This window comes from Colossoma macropomum, unplaced genomic scaffold, assembly GCF_904425465.1.
Source record: "Colossoma macropomum unplaced genomic scaffold, Colossoma_macropomum, whole genome shotgun sequence".
In the NCBI taxonomy this organism is placed as follows: Eukaryota; Metazoa; Chordata; class Actinopteri; order Characiformes; family Serrasalmidae; genus Colossoma; species Colossoma macropomum.
The window spans coordinates 23,028,138-23,052,302 of NW_023494793.1; the positions used below are offsets into that span (position 1 = coordinate 23,028,138).

The 24,165-nt window shown below is 38.4% G+C and overlaps 4 protein-coding genes across 6 annotated transcripts; 2 read left to right on the forward strand and 2 right to left on the reverse strand.

Moving 5' to 3' along the window:
• The first annotated feature begins 109 nt into the window (after positions 1-109).
• Positions 110-5,734, forward strand: acaa2 (acetyl-CoA acyltransferase 2). Its single transcript, XM_036578875.1, has 10 exons — positions 110-231; positions 1,070-1,236; positions 1,418-1,546; positions 1,750-1,866; positions 2,194-2,341; positions 2,431-2,606; positions 4,229-4,358; positions 4,452-4,522; positions 4,633-4,787; positions 4,899-5,734. The coding sequence occupies exons 1-10, from the start codon at positions 216-218 to the stop codon at positions 4,981-4,983; spliced, it is 1,194 nt and encodes a 397-aa protein (XP_036434768.1). The 5' UTR covers positions 110-215; the 3' UTR covers positions 4,984-5,734.
• A 1,041-nt stretch (positions 5,735-6,775) lies between these two features.
• Positions 6,776-10,174, forward strand: rpl6 (ribosomal protein L6). The gene is made up of 7 exons (XM_036578876.1): positions 6,776-6,870; positions 7,748-7,897; positions 8,079-8,177; positions 8,345-8,488; positions 9,176-9,224; positions 9,409-9,593; positions 9,931-10,174. Exons 2-7 carry the CDS (start codon positions 7,748-7,750, stop codon positions 10,081-10,083), a joined length of 780 nt encoding a protein of 259 aa, XP_036434769.1. The 5' UTR covers positions 6,776-6,870; the 3' UTR covers positions 10,084-10,174.
• A 1,461-nt stretch (positions 10,175-11,635) lies between these two features.
• dynll1 (dynein, light chain, LC8-type 1) lies at positions 11,636-13,799 on the reverse strand. 3 transcript variants are annotated; one of them, XM_036578881.1, is made up of 4 exons: positions 13,678-13,756; positions 12,749-12,940; positions 12,457-12,595; positions 11,636-12,251 (listed from the first exon to the last, which is right to left on the reverse strand). In XM_036578881.1, exons 3-4 carry the CDS (start codon positions 12,586-12,588, stop codon positions 12,114-12,116), a joined length of 270 nt encoding a protein of 89 aa, XP_036434774.1. In that variant the 5' UTR covers positions 12,589-12,595; positions 12,749-12,940; positions 13,678-13,756; the 3' UTR covers positions 11,636-12,113. The 3 variants fall into 3 exon arrangements, with proteins under 3 accessions (XP_036434774.1, XP_036434773.1, XP_036434775.1); XM_036578880.1 differs by lacking the exon at positions 12,749-12,940 and having other exon boundaries at positions 13,678-13,799; XM_036578882.1 differs by lacking the exon at positions 12,749-12,940 and having other exon boundaries at positions 12,457-12,590; positions 13,678-13,771.
• Positions 13,800-17,077: 3,278 nt separating this feature from the next.
• Positions 17,078-23,009, reverse strand: polb (polymerase (DNA directed), beta). The gene is made up of 14 exons (XM_036578883.1): positions 22,789-23,009; positions 22,128-22,185; positions 21,963-22,029; positions 21,770-21,844; positions 21,535-21,593; positions 21,400-21,449; positions 21,242-21,293; positions 20,577-20,631; positions 20,416-20,488; positions 20,188-20,258; positions 19,330-19,416; positions 19,180-19,247; positions 18,634-18,773; positions 17,078-18,027 (listed from the first exon to the last, which is right to left on the reverse strand). The coding sequence occupies exons 1-14, from the start codon at positions 22,847-22,849 to the stop codon at positions 17,933-17,935; spliced, it is 1,011 nt and encodes a 336-aa protein (XP_036434776.1). The 5' UTR covers positions 22,850-23,009; the 3' UTR covers positions 17,078-17,932.
• Positions 23,010-24,165: the final 1,156 nt, after the last annotated feature.

The window sequence follows — 24,165 nt, forward strand, 5'->3', positions numbered from 1 at the left end:
TTTATTTGAATTAATTTAGCTTAAAGAACACAATTCTTTCGCAACTGTTTAAGAAAAAAATATATGACGAATGTTACGTCCTACATAAACAATGCGTTGTTCTTTGTAGGTGAAAGGTTACAATTTTATGTGACTGGCGCTCACAAGTGACAGGCTCTCTTGACTGGTGGCCAGAGGATCCTGACCTTCGTGCATTTATCATAAAAATCACCGTTATGTCGCTCTTAAGAGGTAAAAAACGTTGGTCTTGTCATATATTAACAAGACGTTCAATCTGCTTTTAGACGCAGCGTTCACGTCTACCTGTTTGCCTTGTAGTTGTGCTATTAATGTTAGCTAGCAATCCTTTTTTGTTGCTGTATAAGATTATTGCGGTTAGCTGGCTGTAAGATTTCTACGTATGTTAATGAAGTCTTTGTTTCAGAGTTGTACAAAAGTGGGCAGTTGTTTATTTCAGTATAGTTATAACAGTTGCTGTTGCAGTGTTTGCACTAACGTTGTTTAATCTTGTAGCTAGATGGCATAGTGTTCAACAGGAATGGGTAGGGGGAAAGTAGAGGAAAGGTGACCAGAAATGAAGGTCTGTGATGCTGTGTCTGTGGAGCTCACTCAGTGGGTCAATTCCTCACTTACCTATGGGGCAGTTGTCAAATCCTGTCCCGCGGTATATCCTAGAACAGTGATTTTCTGTTCCATTCCTGGGGACACACTGCTAGGTATTCTTTGCCCTCAACAAAATGATTCAGTTCATAAAGAGTTTAATAATTACCTGATAAGCTGGATCAGGTGTGTTGGGACTGGCAATTACTGAAAGTGTGCAGTGCTGTGGGTCACCAGGACCAGGACTGATGGTGGCAACCACTGGCCTAGACTTCGCACTTTAATGTTTTTCATTGTCTGCAATGCCTGATTTAACTCAGCAGTTGTCCAGTACTGACCTCTGCTCCACAGAAACGGCTCAGATAACCATATTTTAATTCTGTTCGAAAAGCATTTTAGGACAAATCACTGATGCTTTCCAAATATTTATGCCCATGTATCATCCATTCTCCCACATTTTTTTGTGTAGGTGTGTTCATTGTTTCAGCTAAGAGGACTCCCTTTGGCACATACGGCGGTGTTCTGAAAGACCACAGTGCCACAGATTTGGCTGAGCATGCTGCCAAAGCTGCACTTGCTGCTGGGAATGTTGCTCCAGAGCTAGTTAATAGTGTCATCGTAGGAAATGTCATGCAGGTTAGTGTCTACTTTGAACAGCCAATACCAGAGTAAGCATCCCACATATCTTCCTGCATTATTCTCATGATTCATAATGGAACCCAATGTAAGAGCCTTTACAAGTGCAATGTTGAACTCATGGAAGGTAGTTATGCTCATGTATAGTTAAATATGTATGGTCTTGCTCTTTCTTCTGCAGAGCTCTGCAGATGCTGCCTATATTGCACGTCATGTGGGCCTGAGGTGTGGAGTGCCGATACCAGTACCTGCGTTGACTGTGAACCGTCTCTGTGGGTCAGGCTTCCAGTCCATCATCAACGGAGCTCATGTAAGAGTACACCTAAAATGATCAGACCATCACACCAAAGCTTTGTAAGCAGATCAGAAAGTGCAAGTTTTCTTTAACTGATATCATTGTGTTATGCTGTAGTGATGCAGAACTCCAAGACTGGAGTGCAATTATCTGCCTGTTTGTGATGGTGATATGTTTCTGTTGGGGTTCTGCTGAATGTGCTTGTGTGTTTTATGTAGGAGATCTGTCTCAAAGAATCAGAGGTCGTACTTTGTGGAGGGACAGAGAGTATGAGCCAGGCCCCTTATGCTGTACGCAACATCCGCTTCGGTACCAAGTTTGGAGTTGATTTAAAGGTATGCTTACAAGCACCTCACATACAAAACATGGAACACTGTTATAACAAAACTTTGTAACTTTGAAATAGTCATTTTTAGAAGAAGGAAAACAACACTTTTGACTTTTAAAGGGGCATTCAGTTAACTGTCATGTAATGCAATAATCTGTAGTGTAGCATTGCATCCCTCTGTCTAATTGGTTTTACAGAATTCAGTTTTGTACCCTTTTGTGTTTTCATCCATCATTGATCTCTCACTACAATACCCAGCATGCCTTATGCACATACATTATGCAACCACTGGGGAAGAAAAGAGTCTTAACTGTTATTTATGTGTATGCACTAGCTTGAGGACACTCTGTGGGCAGGACTCAGTGACCTACACATAAAGACACCTATGGGCGTCACAGCCGAAAACCTGGCTGAAAAGTACCAGATCACACGAGAGGATTGTGACAAGTACGCCTACCAGACACAGCAGAGATGGAAAGCAGGTCAGTTTACTCTACTAATACTGGTGCACCAGCCTAACAACCTCTTTCATTCTGGGTCATTCTGAAACAATTTAGCTTTCTTCCTGCAGCTCATGAGGCTGGCTGCTACAATGCTGAAATTGCGCCTATCGAAGTAAAGGCCAAGAAAGGCAAGGTGGCTATGACGTTTGATGAACACCCTCGTCCACAAACTACACTGGAACAGATGGCCAAGCTGCCACCCGTCTTTAAGAAAGGAGGCACGGTCACTGCTGCCAATGCTTCGGTGGGTACCACAGTGCCCTGCCTATAATAAACACATTTCACTATTTATTGTTTACATACCTCATGATTACTAGCTATGACAGAGTGAAAGAGACAGTGATTTTAAAGGTCAGTTTCCCAGGCCCTGTTTAACCTAAAATGGTAAAAACACTATTAGCATTGCTGTTTAGTCCAAGATTAGGCCTAATCTATGGCCATAAAACCAGCCTAAGATGTTTTTAATCAGACTTAATTTCAGAGGAAATTATATATAAAGGTTTATAGTGGACAAAAAATAGCACAATTTTTCAATGAGTTTCCATGTAATGACCATTATGCATAAGTACCACCTCCATTATTTAATGTTGCTAATATTCAGGCTTGAATCACAAGCTACCTAGTATTGTCTGAAGCACTAAATATTCAGTAGCACAATGGAAAATTGAGAAGCATAAAAAGCAGTACATTTTAAAATGTTGTATTATTAAAAAAATATTTGGCTTTAAAGCATCTTCATTGTTTGACAACTGAAAAGCAAATGTTTACAAAAAGATTCTGGATGTACAAATATATGCACTAATCAAAACAGGGAAATATTTTACCTAACTGGTGTTAAAGCGGTTAGTTTGATGTCTAACCCCGTGTTCACACTGGCAGTGATTACTTGTTGGCCAAATTGGTGGCCGCTCATCGCCTCTGTGCATTTCTGAACTGAGTTGGTTGCCCTGGTTTCACTGATGCCAATCAAATGCCATGACAGCATGCTATACGTAACCAGCTAGTGGCTACAGAGTGTGTACAAAATCAGTTTAACCGCAAATCGGATACCTTCCCAAGCAGTTCTTGCCACAAATCAGAGCATTTATGCTAAAAATTAAAATCATGGAGAGAAATCAACTGTCTATAAATGTAATCCCGGTGTAGGGTATCACTGTCTGTGCAGTCAGTATGTATTAATGTTTACCTTTTCACAGAGTGGTTTAATCACAAGTGTGAGGTCTATAGTCTTGTTTAACCTGAATGATTTATCAGCTAAATTAAGAAAAGCTAGCTAACTGATCTTAACGTTATTCTGTTATGTTATTTATTGTTGGACATGATATTGAAATGGGTGTTTGTAAATACAGTAGTATAGATAAGGTTTAACTTGCCTAACTTAACATAAGTCTGCCTGTCTTAGTTTTGACATTGAACTGCAGGTGTGGTCTTCCATAGTTTAATCCGGAACCTCTTTAGCTTCAGTAAATAAATAAAAAACAACTTATGTTAGCCTTATAATTCAGATTAATTTACTCCATCATCATTCTCTCTGCAAAGTGTGTTCTGAGGAGATTTGTCAAAGTTTTTTCCCTCGGCTTGACGGTGGAAGTAGCAGTTGAAATGTACATAATCATCACTATCATTTCATTTAATTCTCATTTCTTAAAGCCATCTATATCAGAGTTAGCTGTGTTTTTCAAACATTAAAGTTCATAACATTAACATTTTATGTCCTTCTCATGAGTGTAAAGTGTAAATATTGGTCCAGTTTTGGTTTCTGTGTAGTCATTGCTGCACAGTTGGGCCTGCATCTATTCTCTCTGTATAACTCAGTTTGTTTCCAGTTAATTTCTCACTTCTGTTTACCAAATGTGTCTCCCACAGGGTGTGTCAGATGGTGCTGCAGCTGTGGTGATAGCCAGTGAGGAAGCTGTTAAGGAGCACAAACTCACCCCATTGGCTAGACTTGTTGCCTATCACATCTCAGGCTGTGATCCAAGTATAATGGGCATTGGTGAGTTATGCATCAATCTGTCCACACATTTACAGCTGTGGAAAAATGTTTGTCTTCTCGCTCTAAAAACCATTTCATGTCTCCTCGCTGCAGGTCCTGTGCCTGCTATAACAGAAGCTCTGAAGAAGGCAGGACTCACACTGAAAGACATGGATCTAGTAGAGGTATGTGCATCACTAGATGTTACCACTTATACAGTCGTTGTTTCATCCAGCAAATGAAAAACAGTGAACACATTTTAGATATTTATGCTATGGTCTCATTTTGTCTTCAGGTGAATGAAGCATTCGCTCCCCAGTATTTGGCAGTTGCTAAGGCTTTAGGACTAGACCCAGAGAAGACTAACGTAAATGGCGGAGCCATTGCACTTGGCCATCCACTAGGAGCCTCTGGAGGCAGAATCACTGCGCACTTAGTGCACGAGCTCAGGTAAACACCCACACTCTGTATGTAACAGATGTGTTGTGCTGTAGTTGGGTGCTTTTAAATGATCTTCTGCATTTGTTTTCTTAATTGTTGTAATGTTTTTTCTGTTTATAGACGGCGAGGGGGCAAGTATGCAGTGGGCTCAGCCTGTATTGGTGGTGGGCAGGGCATTGCCGTAATCCTGGAAAACACTCAGTGAGCAGAAAGAGGAACACAACAGACAAAAAAGTCACCACAATTCAAGAACACCCCTCAGAGCCTTTAACAACCTATTTTGGCCAAGCTATTCTAATAAAATGAAAAATAGATTTCAAACACACATACATACTTAAACAAACAGTCAAAACAGAGAAATTGATCTTTGAAAAATGCCTCAGGGATCAGGAAGCTACAGTCAGGAAATTAAAAAACCTTTTTTGCATAGAAACCATTTTATGCCATGTAGTCAGAGTGTTACTCATACAGAGTTTTGCTTTAAAAACAGTTTGGCATCCTCACTTGTGATGGTAAGGACTATTCTCCAGCAGACTTAGATTGTATTTTCTGTTACTTCATTCAGCTGAGTGTGAGACCGCAGAAGAACCCTGGTGGAAAGTGTTGGAGTGTATTGAATGTGGTGAATAAAGTGCCTGCCATTTTCTTACTTTGTGAAGGAAGATCACTCTATTGTTAGGCATGTGTTGTAATAAATGTTCTGACTGGGAATGTTTGAAACCTGTTGGTAGTTGTGGAGTCATCTTATCAAAGATTGTTAGACCTGTGTACACTGCATATCACTTTAAGCAACTAAACCACTGCTTAATAATATATAATGGAAAAAACTATCAAAATAAACTTATTAAATAACTAATTCATTCATATTCCACTGTATTTCTCTATAAATAATATGTTTCTGTTCAAATTTGTATTAAGCACACTGCCTTTGTAATTAAATGGAGGAGATTGATTAAGTGAGTTGTCATTTCTGTGTAGTGCATTTGAAGAATTTGTTTGGACTGTTGACCAGCTTTTTTTTAAACACTGCTTAACAATTTTAAGTCAATTTACCACTTGCAAAATAATGATAGATGCAACTATCGACTAGTCACTGTTTAACAACAGTTTCTAAGCACTGATTTTTCCCTAAAGCAAAAAAAAAGCCTCTGAGCAAACCAGCAGTGAGAACTGAATTATTAACCTAAGAGATGCTGAAAAGGTGTTAAACAAAATGTGCATTTTTGTATTGAATAAAAGTAGAATTGCTGTTTATAATTTTGTGTGTGGACTGAGGTAGTTACTAATGCTAGCCTCATTGTGTTTATTAGCGTCAGTCATCAATGGTTGACACCACAGAGATTCTGATGTTTGCATGATGCATTTGCATTATGCATGCTGGGTATTGTAGTGAGAAAACACTGATAAACAAAACCATGAGGCTGAGGGATACTGCACTACAGAAAATCTGGGTTGTAAACTGTCATATGTGCATATTTTTTCAGTTCTCAGATATGTGTGTCTGCATTTTTTTAAATCTAAATCATATTAGAATAACAAAATATTTATAATTGTGCTCTCACTGTGCTTCTAAATCTTTTTGCTACTGAACTAAACTCTACTCTAAACTCTGAACTCTAAAAATGCATGCTCATGCATTTTTCCCCTATATGAGTAGGTACATCCTCTTCAGAGAACACACTTTTAGGCACATTTTAAGTTTGCTGAATTTAACATACTGGAGGGGAAATAAAACATAAAATGTCCTGTGCAAAAGTTATGGTACATTTAATGTTTTCCTTTTTCCCGTGTGTTAAACAGAAAAGCACAGAAAATGGCATGTTTAACTTTATTTCCTGTAGACGATGTATACTTATTTTCAAAAGACATGCTACTTGACCGGGGGTGTTCAAACTTTCTTATACGACTTTGCGTTTGATCGACGCAGTCCTGGTTATAAAACCCGCGTGTCAGTGTTGGGCGGTAGGTGGTAGTCTGACGGTCGTTTATGGCGCACGAGCCTTCAGAATGCAGCCGAAGAAAAAGGAGCGTAACACGTCACGACTATAAATACGTCAAATGCCCGGATGTCGGTCTTTTTTTCTAGCTAAAGGTAATTGTGCCTTCCATGTCGATGTTCTCGAAATGTAATCTGGTATCATCTGTATAAACGAGACAGTATATAAACTCCAGAGCGTGTCTCAGTGTATTGTGGTACTATTAACACTATTATCTGTGACCATTTTGCTTCTTAAGTGTGTTTTTGTTGCTCTTATTCTGCCTTCTGAAGCTGGGCCCGAAGCCCGGGTTGACCGCTGTACGATTGTAGACCTTTCTGCTAGCAGCACGTTTTCCTTCATGTTAAAACCCCGGGATTAATTAGGACGCTGGATGTTGCTTGTGCGACCGGAAAGTTCATATTATAGTATTGTTAAATTGCGTTGAGTTGTTAGACGTTACTGTAATGCAATAGGGTGTAGTAAGTGCCGGGAGTGTTGTGGCTAGTGAGTTAGCGCTGCTGAAGTAAGTCACGTTTGTTAGCCGGAGAGTTAAAACTGCACATATTTTTTATTGTATTCGCGTATAATTTCCCTCAAAGAAGGGAATGTTGTTGAATTTGCCTGTTGGTTATTTCGGTCCTTTTTCCTGTCATTCATCTTAAAATTGGGTTAGCGTTTCTCTGTTATAGCTAACTAGCGTGGTAGCTTTGCTGTTTTTTGGAACCAAGTCAGTAATACGACGTGGGTCAGGTCAACAGTTCTGAGCTTGTTGGTGCACCATGGTGTTATTTAGCTGATGTAGCTAGTGTTTCAGATGACGTTCGACGCTTAGCCTCAGCTCTTAAGTATAGCGTCTTATTTTGACATGTAGTGGTTATCCGTCCCAGAAAAGGAAGACTGCTGTACATTCTGGGTTTGCTTGGTATAGTCTTACCTGGCTGTATTGGAAGATTGATCTGAAAATGACGGATCCATAAACTTGTATTTCAGATGGCTGAAGGGGATAAAAAGAAGGTTGCCCGCAAGCGGCACTGCAGCCGCAACCCTGTCTTGGCCAGGGGTATCGGCCGCTTCTCCCGCTCTGCTATGTTTGCCCGGCGGGCCATGTACAAGAGGAAGACCAAGGCACCTGAAACTAAGGTGAGTATATGTCATGAGAGGTTGCACAGACCAGACACAGTGCTTCTGTCACTATGATCTTCAAGATGCGAGGTCTCGTTGAATGTACTGTGAATGAGTAAGTTCTGTGAATGGAATTGGAGTGTCATTTATATTAAACTGTTAGTCAGATTAATACATGTCAAAATAATTTGCTTTCTAGGTTGAGAAGAAGCAAAAGGTGAAGACCCCTACCACAGTTGTCAAAACTGTTGGCGGAGACAAGAATGGAGGCACTCGTGTTGTCAAACTACGCAAAATGGTAAGATTTTTATATTATTTTTGTGCCTTTGTATTACTGTTATGCATTTCTCTCTTTACTGAATGATGCCTTTCATTACCTCTGAAATCGCATTCTTTCAAATGTAATGCTAAAATGGTTTGTCTTCTGTTTTACCCTATGTTGATCCCTTTGTCCTATTTTTCCAGCCCCGTTACTACCCCACAGAGGATGTTGCGCGTAAGCTGCGGAGTCATGGGATCAAGCCCTTCAGCCAGCACAGGAGGAAGCTGCGTTCCTCCATCACCCCTGGAACTGTACTTATCATGCTCACTGGGCGCCACCGTGGCAAGGTACACAATGTCACACGTATTAGTGTTGCTTTGAGTGCACTTTGTTCACTTAACTTTTTATGTAGCTTTTGAATGAATTTGTACAACCATGTACCATGCTGCTCATGCAATGTATGTTGAAATTTGGCACAAATTGATATTTATAAGCAGTGTACTGAAATGCACTTCTAAAATGTCAAAAAGAACTGAAATTTGTTTCCCACAGTCCCTTGAATGTAGGCATCTGAATTTATGATCTTTAAGAAATCACACGAGTCAGCTTTCACGAGGCAGTTCAGTTTTTATTTCCCTGGAGAGAAAGGTTACCTCTTATTACATGGGTCCATAACTAATTTGCTGGGGAAATGGCGAAACAGAACTGTTGCACGGTCACTGTACTGACATACTTAAAGTATAGCACATTAATTCCCCTGTATGGCACTTAGCCCTTTTATTAGATTTTACAATGTCACTTGGTCACTGGTTGCCACGGTTCCAGTTTAATACTCCTACACTAAAACTCTCTTGTACTCTTGACCACCCTTATTCCTTGTCCTGTGCAAAAAGGTTTGCCCTTGTCCTGAATTGCACATGAATGGAGAACAGTTTCAAGTATAAAGCTGTAGGATTGCCCATTTGGTCACGCAGTAAGCGTCTGTGCTGTTGTCTAGTAAGACAAACCTAAAGCTTTTTCTTTTCTTATTACAGCGTGTGGTCTTCCTCAAGCAGCTGGCCAGTGGTCTCCTCCTTGTCACTGGTATGTCTTATGTTTGCATTTTAAGGTGTTACATTTTAATGTTGCTTGGTAAAAACACAACTTCTATTGAGATGCTTGACAGTGTGCATGGGTGTACCTGGCTTAGTGTTTTTAGAATTAGGGTCCTAAACACCGAAGGTATATATACTGGTGAAATTAATGTGACTTCCTGCTTTTTCTGTAGGTCCCCTGGCAATCAACAGAGTTCCCCTGCGCAGAGCTCATCAGAAGTTCTGCATCGCCACATCCACCAAGGTGGACATTTCCAGTGTCAAGATCCCCAAGACCCTGACTGATGCTTATTTCAAGAAGAAGAAGCTCAGGAAACCCAAACACCAGGAGGGAGAGATCTTTGACACAGAGAAAGAGGTGACCGCTTCATTTTCATAAACGTTCTGCATAGGATGCTGAACAACAAGTAAAATATGTGGCTGTGGAGAAGATGCCCGTTCCTATTGGAGCATGATTGATTTACTGAAAAAGTGATTGAAGAAATGAATTTCAAAGGCATGTCAAACTCTTGTATTCAAAGTTTCAGGGAGTTATTACATGGGTATGTGAATTCTCAAATTGGAACATGTAATATGAATGATTATGATTTTTTTTTCTCTCTTGATATGCCTGGGGCCCATCCAGTTGCTAAAGTGAGTTGTTTCAGTTTCCCACATCTTCTGAAATTTAACTGTTTTTTGCATCTTCATTGTAGAAGTACCAGCTGACAGAGCAGCGTAAGGAAGACCAGAAAGCAGTGGATTCACAGCTGTTGCCCCTCATTAAGAAGGTTCCTCAGCTGAAGGGATACCTGCGCTCCCAGTTCTTCCTGTCCAATGGAGTGTACCCTCACAAACTGGTTTTCTAAAAAAATTAATAAACGGTGGCTCCAACCCATTAACCCAAGCTGTGTGTTGTGCCAAGGCTTTATTGTTTATTTAAAATAAAAAAAAGCCATCTTCAGTTGTGTTAGCATGATGACTTGTTGGGATAATTCATGAGTGGAATAATTTGGAATAATCTTTGAGATTTAGGAAGTTTGGTTTTAACCATAACCTAGTATCCAACAACTGTGCCTTTAAGTGTTTAAGAGCTAAATCTGCAGGGAGGTAGATCTTCCTGTAAACCGCGTATTGCAGGCGAGAGAGCATAACAGTGGACAGTGTTAACACCACTTGGCTAAATATGGAGGATTATGTTGTGAAAAACAACTCAGGATTGGAAAATCTCATTGTTAAACTAGAGCTGCAGTACTGGTGGATACATGCTTCAAGTAGTCTGTATTGGACAGATTTGACTTTCATATGGATATTAGGCAGATTGTAGTATAGAAGAATATGTTTGTGTCTTTGGGCTATTTACTGTGCTGTAATGTCAGTATTTTATTCTTTTTACTACATTCACAACACTACAAAAATCCTATAGTAGTCAATAGGACTAATCCCAGTAGCAGTAATACTTTTCCATTCTATTCATGACATGATATTTGTATTAAGATAGAACACCTAATCACACTTCAGAATCACAATCTTTAGGGGAATGGCTTGGCTTAGTTGCACAACCAAACATTTGCACATAGTGTACAATAATTGGTACTTATTCCATGTGCCTCCCCTCTGGAGTTCCTTGCAGCTTGCACAATATTAGATTCTGGATTCAGACACTAGGAAACATCAAATGGTTTAATGTGAAATTGGTTACTGTAGAGAAATTCAGTGACTCATTTATGATCCAAAATTACCAGTGATGCTACATGTATTCTGAATTTTCATATGTGATGATAATGGTAAAAGTGGTAAAGCTGGAAAACATTCCCTACATGTACGTCACTGACCTGTCATTTAAACAATGTTTTGGCCATCAGGCAACATCATAACCACTTCATGCAGTAGCTTTCTGTGCAGCAGCTCGTAGAATAGAATTCTGATGTCTAGTTCCTGTCACCACTGCTATGAACAGTTCTGGTTTGGCAAGTTTCTGAACAGAACATATTGCATGAATTCACTAAATGACTTTGTTTACATCATAATGCCTGAGTTATTAAGATTTAGTAAATTTAATGGGTGCCAAATTCTGTCACTACTATCCTGCAGAGTTCAGATTCAACACACCTTCCTCTAAGTTACAGATGTTCCTAAAGGTCTTCATTCCCTGGATCAGGTGTGTTTGAGTAGGGCTGGAGCAAAGTTGTGCAGGGTGGTAGCTTACCAGGACCAGGATTGGGCACCCCTGCTCTTGAAGGTCTGAACCATATTTACTAACCTCTCCTAGCAGTGATTTGTGAAGAAGTACCGAAGTCCGTCTCTTAACATTTTGCCCAGTTACCCAGCTTTGTGCAAGTATAAAAATAATCGTAAAGACAATACACATTCCTGACAAAGCATTCCATGATGACTTGAACCAAATCAAACAACAGCAAATGGTGAAGCCACATTAATGTTTATTTAAGAGACACACTAGAGGTCTATGTAGAACAGTAAGGCCAACATACTCATACCAACAGTAATATAACCAACCCTGAGTGTGTGTCTCTATTGAAGCCTTCCACCTTCCAATCATTTACCAATTCATCTTGAATTTCTCAAGATCTTGGTTCACAGGTAGCATTTTCAGGTTTAAAGCACCCCCTCTTAGTGTCCAAACAAATCCTTGCATCCACCCACAGAGCAAAACCAATTTGCTTTAATTAAAAAAATTAAAAGTGACATAAAATGTTCAACCTGTGTTTATAGAAACAAAAATAAATACACGTTTTTTACTCATCTTTTCCCCCCTTACACAACCATTTTCTTAAAACAAGGAACAAAAGGAGAAGCAGCCAAAAGAAGGCTAGTCCCAGAACAGGAATGATCAGCCTTTCTGTACAGTCAGTATTTAATGGTTAGCTGATGGTGATGCTCAGCCAGACTTGAAGAGCAGAATTGCCACCTGGCCCAGGTAGAAGTAGATGAAGTGCTTGGTCTCATGGGTTACATAGCTGCCGAAATTCCTGCCCACTATGCAGTGCCAGGTGGGGTTGTACTTTTTGTCAAACTCCTTGTGGGAGAGAGAAAGAGAAATAGGTTTAACAAGCAGTCTACTTGAGTCTCGGTAGAGCTTTTAAGTTCTCACTGACAACACAAAGCATTTTGGATCATACGACGTCAAGTCTATTTTCTGCCACCATTCAAGTACACAGATGGTTGCATTCCAAGCTGTTCTACCTGGATGTCGGGCAGCCTTGGTTACTCTGAAGGCTTACCTTTTTGATGTAGGCAGCAATATCCTTCTCGATGTTGTACTTCTCCAGAGCCTGGGTGGCACATTCAACAGCGTCCTGCTGCATCTCCTCGGACATGTCCGCATTTTTAATCACTGCCTTCCTGTCAGACATGGCTGCTCTGCAACAATGAAAATATATATTTCTTTAGATTTACAAGGTATTTTCTGCTGGAGAAGGTTACCCCCAAACGCCCCCCATTGCTCTTTTTTGGCTCATGGGAGTCATTTTGGGACATGGAGAACACACTTTTAGGTACCTCAGCTCCTCCTACCTCAGCTTTTCGGAATGGCCGTGAAATGGCTTGCTGCTCGCATTCACACTACAGAGAATGCGATTACTGGAGCATCTTCTGTCACCGTGTGCGCTCCCAGAAGCAGCTGAGAAAGTCGAGGCCGGTCTAGTGCAGCTTCACTGCGTTGTGCAACGATAGCACGGAGCCAAATAGCACAGCAGATTTCCACACCTAACACGCAAATGCGAAAAGCAACGTCTGTATTAAACGTATCCCCTCCCAGTGCAATTTAACGCTGAACGAGGCTCTTGCAGAGCACATCACAGCTTCGCTAGCCCGAGGAGGTTACATAATATCAGCACATGGGTTGTTGGAGAGCCTTTTCTTCCATCGTTATTGCATAACAATCTCATCAGCACTAAGTCCACACTATTCGCGCTGTCGTTGCTATGGCCACCTTGTCGAGATTCTGCTGCTGACCTACTCCCTCGTGTATCAGACAGACACAGCATTGCTTCGGATGCTGATAAATTGGTTATTAATGCCGCTAAATCTGGACACTGTTGGACATTCAACAGGACATTCAACCCTAACGAATATAGGTTATTATTGTTTATCATTATATGGTCCTAATTTACATTATAGAAGTAACTAGTTAGCTAACATTATAACTGACTGTTCATCTAGAAAATATATTACAGAATGATAGTTACCAGGCAACATTACTGAACCATTCAGTAAAATGAACCATTACTGTATACTGTTTTTGAATGACCACGACAAGATTATCGCTATCTGACTAAACAATGACTGGCCGTGAGCTAACGCACTTCACTTCTGCGTTAAAATAAGCAAAAACCTTTCGTTCAAAGTGGAGCTGAACCAAGTCCCTCTGATTAAAGCAGGACACTCTAGGCTTCACACCAACAAAACATAGATGCCCTTCACAATTCAAAGCATTTATTTACCTGATATTTCCAAGTCCGTTCAACGAGAAGAGTAATGAATTGCTTCAACCGCCTCTGCTGAACTCCCGCTAAGTGGTTGACTGAAAGTAATGTGGGTGTGTTACCGACTACTCGTTGTACTCGGTCTTGTGTCTCATTGGCTATCGCTTACCGCCGCAGTCTTGCGATTGGTCAGATTCTCAGCGTTCTCCCCACACTTTACTCCCGCATTTTATTTCAAACCGTCATGCTTTGCGATTTAGACGCTGTACTCGTATCCATAGCAACGAACGCGCGCATCAACCTTGTGTTAAATCTGGATGAAGCCTCAACTTTCTTAAACCAAAATTAGAAAGAGCCGAATCACTTAGCAGTAAACAAACCAATGATTTCCTTGTTTATTTTTTGTATAAACGAAGGAAGGTTTCGTTTTAGCCGCTTTCCAATCGCAGTTTACAAATTTCATCAGCGTCCTCTGCATTAGCCTGCAACACTGAACAGCAGTCACAAGTCAGCTGAACAGGGGTTAACTGCGATTATGTTAGTCTGACGGCGTCTGTATTCACAAACCACCCCAGGAGTATGAGTGCTGATCTCGAATCAGTTTTTGTGACCATGCCCGTCACAAATACGGAAGAATCTGATCTGAGATCAGCCCTCTGATTTAGGACTGCTTTGTGAAGCCAAGGGCTGGGCGGAGGTTTTTGTTGCACCCATCGAGCGGGTTATTGTGTTTTGCTGATAATTCAGCCTTACTTCACGTATTCATCCTGACATAGTTTTATATTACTACTTACCTTCTGAAAAGGTGAATTAGGCTGTCAGGATAACCTATGGGTTACTGGGATACTGATGGGTCTTTGCACTATGCAAAGATAGGCAGCCGCTTAGGCCACCATGAGCCCAGGGCAACATGACAATACAAGTTAGATATGCTGTACGTGTTGATGTTAAATAACCTATTCCGTAACATATATACATTTTAAACATCTATGTCATTATATGTTATTTTCGATTGCGACGATTATTTTTAGTAATATCAATGCAGCCCCACCTCCCAGTCATGGGTATGATAGTTCTCGTGTAGTTGACAAAACCGCGTAAAGACATGCTGTTATGAAAAAGTGATAATCTACATTATGGAGAGGAGCTTCTTCGGTGAGATTTTTTTGGGGGGAAAAACAAGCCATCCAAGTACAGTAGATAAACACAATAATAGAGAGAAAAGCAAAAAGTCTGTTTCTATTTTTTAGTCAGAACAGAGCGCTGCATCAGCAGACTGTACATAATGCTAGTATTAATGTTTGTGTAGATAATTTCAGTTTTGGAAGATGACTCAAAAATAATCCAAAGTAATTTCAAAATTAATGGGATTATGTTATCTATTAAAGTAATCTCATTACGCATTGCTTTACATCTATGTTGTTCTGTACCAGATTATTTCACTATATTGGCAGGTAATTTTGCTCAAGTATTATAAAACAAGCAAAATTATCTGCCAGTACAGTGAAATAGTTTCCCTTAATAAAACGACTTAGTAAAAATGTCTAGAAATATGTTAAATAATCTTATAATTTCCTTCTCCGAATGAGAAATAATAGACATATTGACGAGATTTAGGATGATTTCACTTGCCAAGATATCATTTTTGTGTAGTGGGAGCCCAGAGCCTCAACTAATTTAGAAATGTTTGTCCAGGGGGCTCCATTCCTGTCTTTCTGATAAGGTGATATAGGGTATCAAAATATCTTACCTATGGAAGGAAGTTACCTATAAATATGCGCTATGGTAGGACATTTCGACAGAACACCACCCCAGCGTGAAGCATGTCCAACCTTCTGACTATCCCAGCTATGCAAAGTGAAACAGTCACCACCTACCCTGCGTGAACGATTACGCTTTAAAGTCTGATGATGCTTATTTCACTGTGACAGGCTACTCTGCCGAGCAAACGGGTGAGTGAAAGCCGGTCAAAACCTTAATGCTTGTTCTTTTTATTAAAAGAAGCAGCTTTTAACATCTCAGCATGACCCCAACATCCACCATAGACTGATTCTTTTTGTACAGTTTACAGCTGACAATGTTCCTCCAGTCCTATGCTGCTTTGACGCCTTTTCAAATATATATGATGCTCATACACCCGTTTCTTTCTGCAACTACAGGCACTTTTAGGTCCTGGCAGTGCATTTTTTAAAATATATATTAACATTTTGAGCATAATGCATACAGAACGGTTTAGGAGTACAGTATATTTAGGGTCTGTTTATGGCAAAATGTGACATAGTTCACTTTACCTTCAGAAAAAAATGTTTGGTTTCAAGAAAAGTCACACCTAAGCAGAAAAGCTTTCAATGTAAATGAATAAGAAGGTTAGTAAATCTTGAGCACTATAAAAAAAATCACTTCTTGTGGAGTCCCACAAGGTTAAATTTTAGGGTCTTTGCTTTTCTTTTTGTACTTACCTCTGGGTAATGTTGTCAAGAAATATGATATTAATTTTCATAGCTATGCTGATGACATGCAATTATGCATTTAGAAATGATACATCTCTGCATTAAGCACATTTTGAGTCAAATAGTTTGTCATTGCATAAAAAGAAGTTATTACTGAATTACAAAATGACACCATTTAGACTGAAACAGCGCTGTATACATTTTAAATTAAAATATTATTAAATACTGTTGATCAGTCATTAATGTATTTTTTTCTCTAAACATGCATGTCCCACATTTATATGTCCTTACCGCAACACTATCCAAATGATCTAAAATATAGTTTTTTTTTCCAAAGCCAAACATACCTACTATTGATGGAAACTTAAAAAATTCACACATAAACAAAATGTGCAAAACCTACTTTAAGTGTCTGGATTCACAGAAACACAGGACATGCTATTTATCAGTTATATTCAAAACAGTAAAAGGAGTCTTTACCAGGACATCCTTACCACAACACTCTGTTATGGTAAGGACACATTGTGGAAACATTTTCACTCTTTTTCTAGTAATTTGGAAAGCCAAAAGTGCCCATGATTGTAGAAACACTCATATATTGTTGTCTTGTTTTCCTCTCTAGTCAGTGTTGTGTGTTTGTTGTATATTCTGCATTCATTTAACACTGTCGTGCATCTGCACTCTACATAGTCCTGTGTAATGTGCGGCTTTTGCATGTTGCTCCATGAGGTCTGAAGTACAACACTTTGTTGTCTGGTGTGGTGGCTTCTTTTCATTCATTCATTCATTAAAAAAGCACAATGTAAAAAACAGAGACCCGATCAGCTGTTTGCAGACTGAGAGCAAAACAGATGGGCTACAATCTGTAATTGTTGAACTACAAAGTGCAACCATAAGGTAAGTGGACGTGATAAAAATGAACTGTAAATGTAGATAGAAGGCAGGTGTTCCTAGTAAAGTGGCCAGTGAGCGCATAACATCCAGTTTATAGCAGCATGAAACATTCTGATCATCTACTTCAATTTTCAGTTACATTTTACTATGTTCGTATCTGACAATCATGTTTACAAAAATAATAACCAAAAATATTTTCCAAGGAAAGACACTGTGATGCATTATGGTTGTGTTTAGTCATTTTTTCATCACTGCAAATCCAAACCACTCACAATCCATTCTCATGAATAACAAAAATTAGCTCATCTAAACCCAAAAACAATAAAATGAGTTTAACACTACTTCAGATCTGCATGTGAATAGAAAACAGAGTGTTTCGCTTCCATTTGTCACAGCTTGGTGGGCAATTTTTCCACACGATAAAGCACCTTAATAAAAATGACAAACATTTTAAATAACATAATATTACCTCCCCATGAAATATATCCACCCCCTTAAAAAAGGTCATGTATACAAAATACTGAGTTCATGAAAACAAATAAAAGCATTTACTACAGAAACATGTAAATGAGACCAGCTTATTGCCAGCACTGTCTAGCTCTTTCATTCAGTCTGATGGTTTTTCTGTCGTTCAGACTCACTATCCGCATGATATTATGTATAATTCTCCCAGCCTATAAAATCAAGACTCTTAGCTATTTCTTTATAGCTGATATATTCACTCAAAACACATATCACCCTACTCTACATCCTAAATGGCTTCTCTTGCTTATTAAAAAAAAAGACTGTGACCTATCACTGAGCTACCCACTCACACACACATGCAAACAGCTTGAGGTGGTATGTTTTGGGATTTTGTCTCTGACGATGAAGAGACTAAGCACCTCCAAGTTCACTCTTTATTGAAGTCTCTCCGGCTCAATCTTTTTTCACTCGCTGCGATCCTTTGGTTCTCTGTATTTCATATGGATGTAGTCAAATATGTCCTTCTCACTGTCCACCAGCAATGGCTCTCCAGGTACACCTAAGACAGAGAAAAGGGTTACTGTTTTTCACCTGCCAATGCCAAATATTTTTCCAACAGTACTCTTAAAATAAGTAGGGACCTTCAGAAAAAAGGTTTGGCCCCATCAGAACTTTGCAAAAAAGCTTGCAGTGTAAATGCTGCCTCTGTTTGCACGCGCATGACGTAATTATATTTTCCATTTTTTACTCTATTTTCTAAGTAAGATATTTTATGAAATATTAAGCACTAAAAAGATGTTATCAGATTTCAAAATTTTCTACCACTACATCAAGAGTGAAATAGTGCTCCTTGGTATTAAAATTCAGAGAACTCTGCTTTGTGGGAATCTACGTTCTCTCACATAATATACCAAATGTGAAGTATGGAACTTGGTTGTAATCTTATGTTTTAATGTTAAAAAGGGATTTAAAAATATATCTCTGTAGTTGCTATGAGCAGAACAAAGACCAACTATACAACTAATATGGAAAATGCCAACATTAGAGGATTACACTTTGGCAGCATTAGGAAGGTTTAGCTTAATAGCACAGGGACAATTTTTTTTCCATTTTAAATGATGTACCTTAACATATCTAAATGTATACCTAAATCTATCCTTCTTACCAGTGACCCCTAGTGGACGGATAGTGTACTCATTCAGGGTAAAGCCTTTCTCCAGGGCGAGAGTCCTCATATTCTTATTGAATATGTCACTTCCAGTGAAGTACAGCACACCACAGTAATACTGATCTTTAGGAATGAGCCTGAAGAGACAAAGACAGCGAGAAGCATAAATGGATTTGTAAAAGCAGCAGATCTGGTTCAAAAATTTAACTGGCCAAACCATGTTCAAAGCCATTGTAAAATACATATTATGAGCAGTTTAAGATAAACCATTGTGCAGTTCATGCAATATTCTTTGCCTATATGGTTGTATTTGAACATTACAATATTTAATAATCTTGTGTTTTGCTGTTATTTTATGAAAGCAATTTTATATAGGATTTCTACAGTGTATTTTAAAGCAGCAGTGGTAAAAATTATTGTAATGCATGGCCTCAAGTAGCTCCCAATGTGATCATATATAAAACTATTTGTATTTTGCAGAAGAAGGGCGTGAGCAGTAGCTGGATGTAAAGACATTAAAGAGTCTCTGTGATTAATGTGCACCTGATATCAATACGCCGGTGATCATAATCATTCTCATCCTCCTCCTGCCTCTGCAGCTGACATACGCCCTGAAAAAAGAGAAGTGAAATCATAACATGAAAGACAGCAAAAGAGAGCAAGAAAAAGAAAGAGAATCAAAAGAGCTCTCACCATAAACTTAGTGTCTCCTTTGGATAGGGTATCAGTAACAAAGCCAATAGACTCCAGGTGCTCCACCACTGCATGAAGCAGTTTGGGCTGGAAGAGAAGAGAATAAGAAAAAGGTGAAAACAGAAAACAAAACAAAACTTGCACCAACCTGTTTTCTTGGATCTGTGAGAAGACGGGAAATATCTGAGCAAGACACATTGCATGGGCAAGTGTAATACCTAGGCAAAAAAGCAGATACATTTTAATCTACTCTTTTAATACCATGATTTCTCAATGCTGTTATTGCATTTATTAGGATACGTGAAGAACATGATCCAATAGAGAGCCAACTGAAAGGAGAATTCCACCAATTATTTAGTCATTAAGATTTAAACAAAGTCATTTAGAGTGGTTTGATGGGAAACTTGCAGACTCAGATTTTTTTTTATAGTGGTGCTAAGGGTTTTATGTAATGTTGATAATTACAAAATAGTTGTAAATCTGGTAAAATTAGATTTTCTTTTGGGACTATGTTGCATTACACTTTATCTTAAAAGTGTATCTCTCAACACATGTAAAAACACTTTGTTACATCTTTCTGGGAGACTTTTGATGCATTAAACGCTACAGACACCTGGTCCCTTTCACAACCATTACGAATAATTCTGATCTGATGAGTTTCGTTAGAACTCATGATTTCATATCAAACCACTCTGAATGACTTTGTTTACATGTTAAGGATTTAATCATATAGAAATTTAGAAAAACCGGTGAACTTTTCCTTAAAGCGTCCACCAAACAGATGTTAGGTAAGACAGGGTTGAGTAAAAAAACAAGGCAAATAGTCTAAATAAAATGTTTATTGTATTAAGTGCTTACTTGTTTCTCAGACTCGGAAGTGAAGTCTGGGTGGGTTAGCAGGATATCAATATCACCACTCGACTCTGCTCCTGAATGTTAGATAAAGATTCAGTGCATTACATATGCTTAACATCACATTCTTTCTGATGAAATGTTCTTTATACTGTTGTCCAGCTAAGAGCTATTATGGAGCATATTAATGATTCATAGATCACTTATAACTACATTAATTGTTACTACACAAACCTCGTCTGTAGCTGCCACAAATGGTGCCAATGTACTCCGGGTCCAACTTCTCTAGCTCTTGTATGATCAGAGCCTGAAAACGGCATGTAAATACATTACTACAATTATTCTGTCAGGCTTTGTAATGCAACTGACAGCACTAATAACGAAAAGTCTCCCACCTCCATTTTCTGCATCTCAGAACGGGGAATTCTCTTCTCAAATTCTTCAAAGTATCTTTAGGAAAAGTGAGACAAATGACATACAACATCTAAACCATTTACAGAAATATTACAAGTATTACACTGACACTAGTTTCAGACTTCTATTTATCCATTATATCTCAATAATATAAAGAAAAACTAGGCAATTTTAGTGTGTGATTAAATATTGTATTACATTTACATCAAAAACTACTCATGTTCACTTTGAACTTGAATAGTGAAATTACTATCTGTTATGTTTCATCATGGGAAAATGGAAAACAAATATACAGGTTACCAATTAAATGAAATGCCAATTTTATGTTTTAACATGAAAATAAACATGTAATTCATGTAAAATAACATGAATTTACTTGTATTTATGAGAAATTAAGCGTTTTTCTACTTTGTAACATGAGTGCCTTAAGCACTTTTGCTAAGGACGTGTTGTTAAGGATGTGACTGAGAAGTCAGAAGTCAGCTTTTCATGCAGTCAAGTGAAATTAGAACATGATCCGATCACCAAAAACTCATGTTGATGCAATATTTATGCAACACAATTATCAACATACAAACGATTATCCTTTCATTAACCCTTATGGATACTGAAACATAAATTATCAACACACAATATGCACACTCACTTTAGGCCAATCTGCTGATGGTGGTTCAGCTTGTGCTCAATCTTTTTCAGATCTGAAGGAGAAATCAATGAAAAAGACCCGCGTTGGATGTTGAAGGCTGAAGGCTGACTCGAACAAACACAACAGAAAAGGGTGTAGAGAACAGGGGGGGAACAAACCTTCCAAGGTCTTGACTCCTTCATCATAAAACTTCCTTGCAGCGGCCGGGCTAATAAGAAAGAAGCAGCGAGAGATAAATACAACTACAAGACAGTACACAGAAATAATGTTCAGTAAAGCTAAATGATTCCTACCCGATTCCAGTCACTCTAGTTAAAAAGTTGATAGATGAGCTGGTGTCATCACTGCGAATCTGCAGAGGACAAACATGAGGTCACATCCAAATTGTGTATTTAGAGTGTATAGTGTTCTTTTCCATTCTACTTGTATAACAGCCGCAAAGACGCATGTTTGTATGACAACAGCCTTTTCTTAAATTCTTGTCCTCTCCTTTACAATTTACACCAATATTTCAGAAGACTCAATTACCTTTTCCAGTTTACGAAGTTTCCCTGTAGATAAAAACTCATCTATTTTCTCAGCAATCTTGGCACCAACTCCATCCTGAAGGAAGAGTGGTAGGATAAAATAATTTTTGTCATTTTACAAATACAAGATGCATATATTATATATAAACACCAATATGCCACTATATGAATGGAGGGAAATACTGTTTATTTACCAGCTTCTTTGCTTCAGTGCCACTTTTGATTTTGTTTGGGTATTTAGCAATCACAGATGCAGCTTTCCTAGGCATTAAAATGTGAATCACAAATACAAAGCTACACCACTGCTACTTCAAACTGCACCAAGTGGATTTGTAGTTAAAGTAATCTCACTGGTTTACCTGTAGGCATTGTATTTATGGATGGCCCTGTTGACATTTCTTTCATAATTGGCCAATTCTAAGAAAAAAAGATGATGATAAAGTAGTAGGTTAGAAAAGTAGATCCGGCAAATGTGGAGTAACATTCAAGAAAAGAACTTAATAAAAAGAGGAATCAAACATGTCGAATCTGCTGAACAGGGCTGAATGGAAGGGGATTTAAATGTACCCAAGAATCGTGCTGACTTGAAATGGCTTTATAAATGCTTTCGAGAAATGAATACTGCTCATCATTCTGCTCGTGTAACCTTAAGTCTGTTTTGAACATTCTGAAAGGTTCTGTAAACATTTTAGTAAACATTTCTACATTAATAACAAACGTTAGCTAGCTAGCTAAATAGCTGCGTCAGGCAGGCTAAGGTTACCATTAACTGAATCCAGCTGCTGCTCAGCACGAAGCATGCAGGGGTAACTGTTTAACAGTGGTTTAGAGATATATTTAATCTATCAGTTTAATATGTGCAAGTCAGTAGTGCCGACAAGGACAAACCACAGCCAGGTCAATTATGTTAGCTAACATTACACATCTCGCTAATATTCGGGCTAGCTAAGCTAACACTACCTAACTAACCTAACCTACGTGAGTAACGTTAGCTCACTGTCAGGGCAACGCAGAGCTTACCAATGAGAAAATCTGTGATCCCCTCGTTTAAGGTCTCTTGTGGCGCTTTCCGTTTACTCATAGTTATCTCTGATAAACGTCTGACTAATGGGTATCACCGGCGTGGTTTTATATTCACTTAATTTCAGTATAAATCAGTCTGTTGGTGCTGTAAGGCTGGAGACAAAGCACTGTCCGGAGGACGCAGAGCTCGTCACTGCTACGTCACTGCTGTCGTGGACATGTCGGCTGAGACAAAGCAAAAGGCTTTTAAATGAAAAAAAGAAAAAAGCTTTTAAAGGATCTGGATGATTTTTATGAAATTGTTTTTTAAAGAAAAGTATCACTTAAATCTAAAATGCTCCAAATTCTACATACATAAGCGTAAATAAAAAATATGGTAATACTCTTGTACACTGTGCTGCTTCAAAGCTGGTGTAACATAACTGTGGTAACTATTTAGCCGTCATGTTCAATAAAGCATCTTCATTTACTTAATCAATCTAAAATATTTATTTAACAACTCTAACAGATCACGTATTGATTCAAAGGCAGTAATGGTGTACTATGATACCAACATAAATGAATGAGCACCATCACAAACAGCAAATACTAATACTACTACTACTACTACTACTACTACTACTACTAATAATAATAATAATAATAATAATAAATAAGAATAAGAATAATAATATGTGGTTGCTATTATTATCATCATCATCAGTATTACGATTAATATTATTGTTACAGAGCAATTATTATTACCAGTGTAGTGTTATTCACAACTCAACACATCCACATCACTACTGCTTTCATAACAAAAGGCACAGTGATTCTGGACAAAGGCAGCGCCTCATTAAATTGAAACACCTGTGATAAATGCTGAAGGCTTAGCTACTTAATGTGACAACACACAAAAGATCCACATACTGCACATTGTCAACACTTAAGAAAATAACCATGCATACTTCAAAATGACTTTTTTGAATAATGATATGCACAAAAGTCTTCGATAATTAACACATTGTATCACAAAATACAATTTTTTTTCCAGTGTTCACTAACAGTGAAGTTTCGACTTTTTCTGTGATTACAATCTCACACATGAGCTTTTGTCTCCACTGCTAATTTTTTCATTTTTAAATTTAGTTTTTTATTTACACTTATTTTAGGAACCTAATTCATGTACCCAAATGAATGTGACTGGTCGAATAAAACATCTTAAGTATTTATCTTTAGTTTAAAGCTTATGGTAGTTGCACATTTAAATTAAAATTTTGCAACTGTCAAAAATGTAAGTGCTAAAACGTACAACTATAGTCTAAAACACAATTTACAATTACACTGTAAAAAATTCTAACAGTAAGACAACAGAACAACAGTGTTTTTCATTCC

Excerpts from the sequence above, each read along its gene's own strand:
- acaa2 (XM_036578875.1), top strand. Across the intron at positions 2,342-2,430 it reads ACAGCAGAGATGGAAAGCAG|CTCATGAGGCTGGCTGCTAC; the intron begins GTCAGTTTACTC and ends TTCTTCCTGCAG. Across the intron at positions 4,359-4,451 it reads TCCAAGTATAATGGGCATTG|GTCCTGTGCCTGCTATAACA; the intron begins GTGAGTTATGCA and ends TCCTCGCTGCAG.
- rpl6 (XM_036578876.1), top strand. The coding sequence starts at position 7,748 with ATGGCTGAAGGGGATAAAAAGAAGGTTGCCCGCAAGCGGCACTGCAGC. Across the intron at positions 8,178-8,344 it reads TTGTCAAACTACGCAAAATG|CCCCGTTACTACCCCACAGA; the intron begins GTAAGATTTTTA and ends CTATTTTTCCAG. Across the intron at positions 9,594-9,930 it reads TCTTTGACACAGAGAAAGAG|AAGTACCAGCTGACAGAGCA; the intron begins GTGACCGCTTCA and ends TCTTCATTGTAG.
- dynll1 (XM_036578880.1), bottom strand. The coding sequence starts at position 12,588 with ATGTCTGACAGGAAGGCAGTGATTAAAAATGCGGACATGTCCGAGGAG. Across the intron at positions 12,252-12,456 it reads TTGCTGCCTACATCAAAAAG|GAGTTTGACAAAAAGTACAA; the intron begins GTAAGCCTTCAG and ends CTCTCCCACAAG.
- polb (XM_036578883.1), bottom strand. The coding sequence starts at position 22,849 with ATGAGTAAACGGAAAGCGCCACAAGAGACCTTAAACGAGGGGATCACA. Across the intron at positions 21,845-21,962 it reads GCACTGAAGCAAAGAAGCTG|GATGGAGTTGGTGCCAAGAT; the intron begins GTAAATAAACAG and ends CTCTTCCTTCAG. Across the intron at positions 20,259-20,415 it reads TTGTGGCAGCTACAGACGAG|GAGCAGAGTCGAGTGGTGAT; the intron begins GTTTGTGTAGTA and ends TCTAACATTCAG.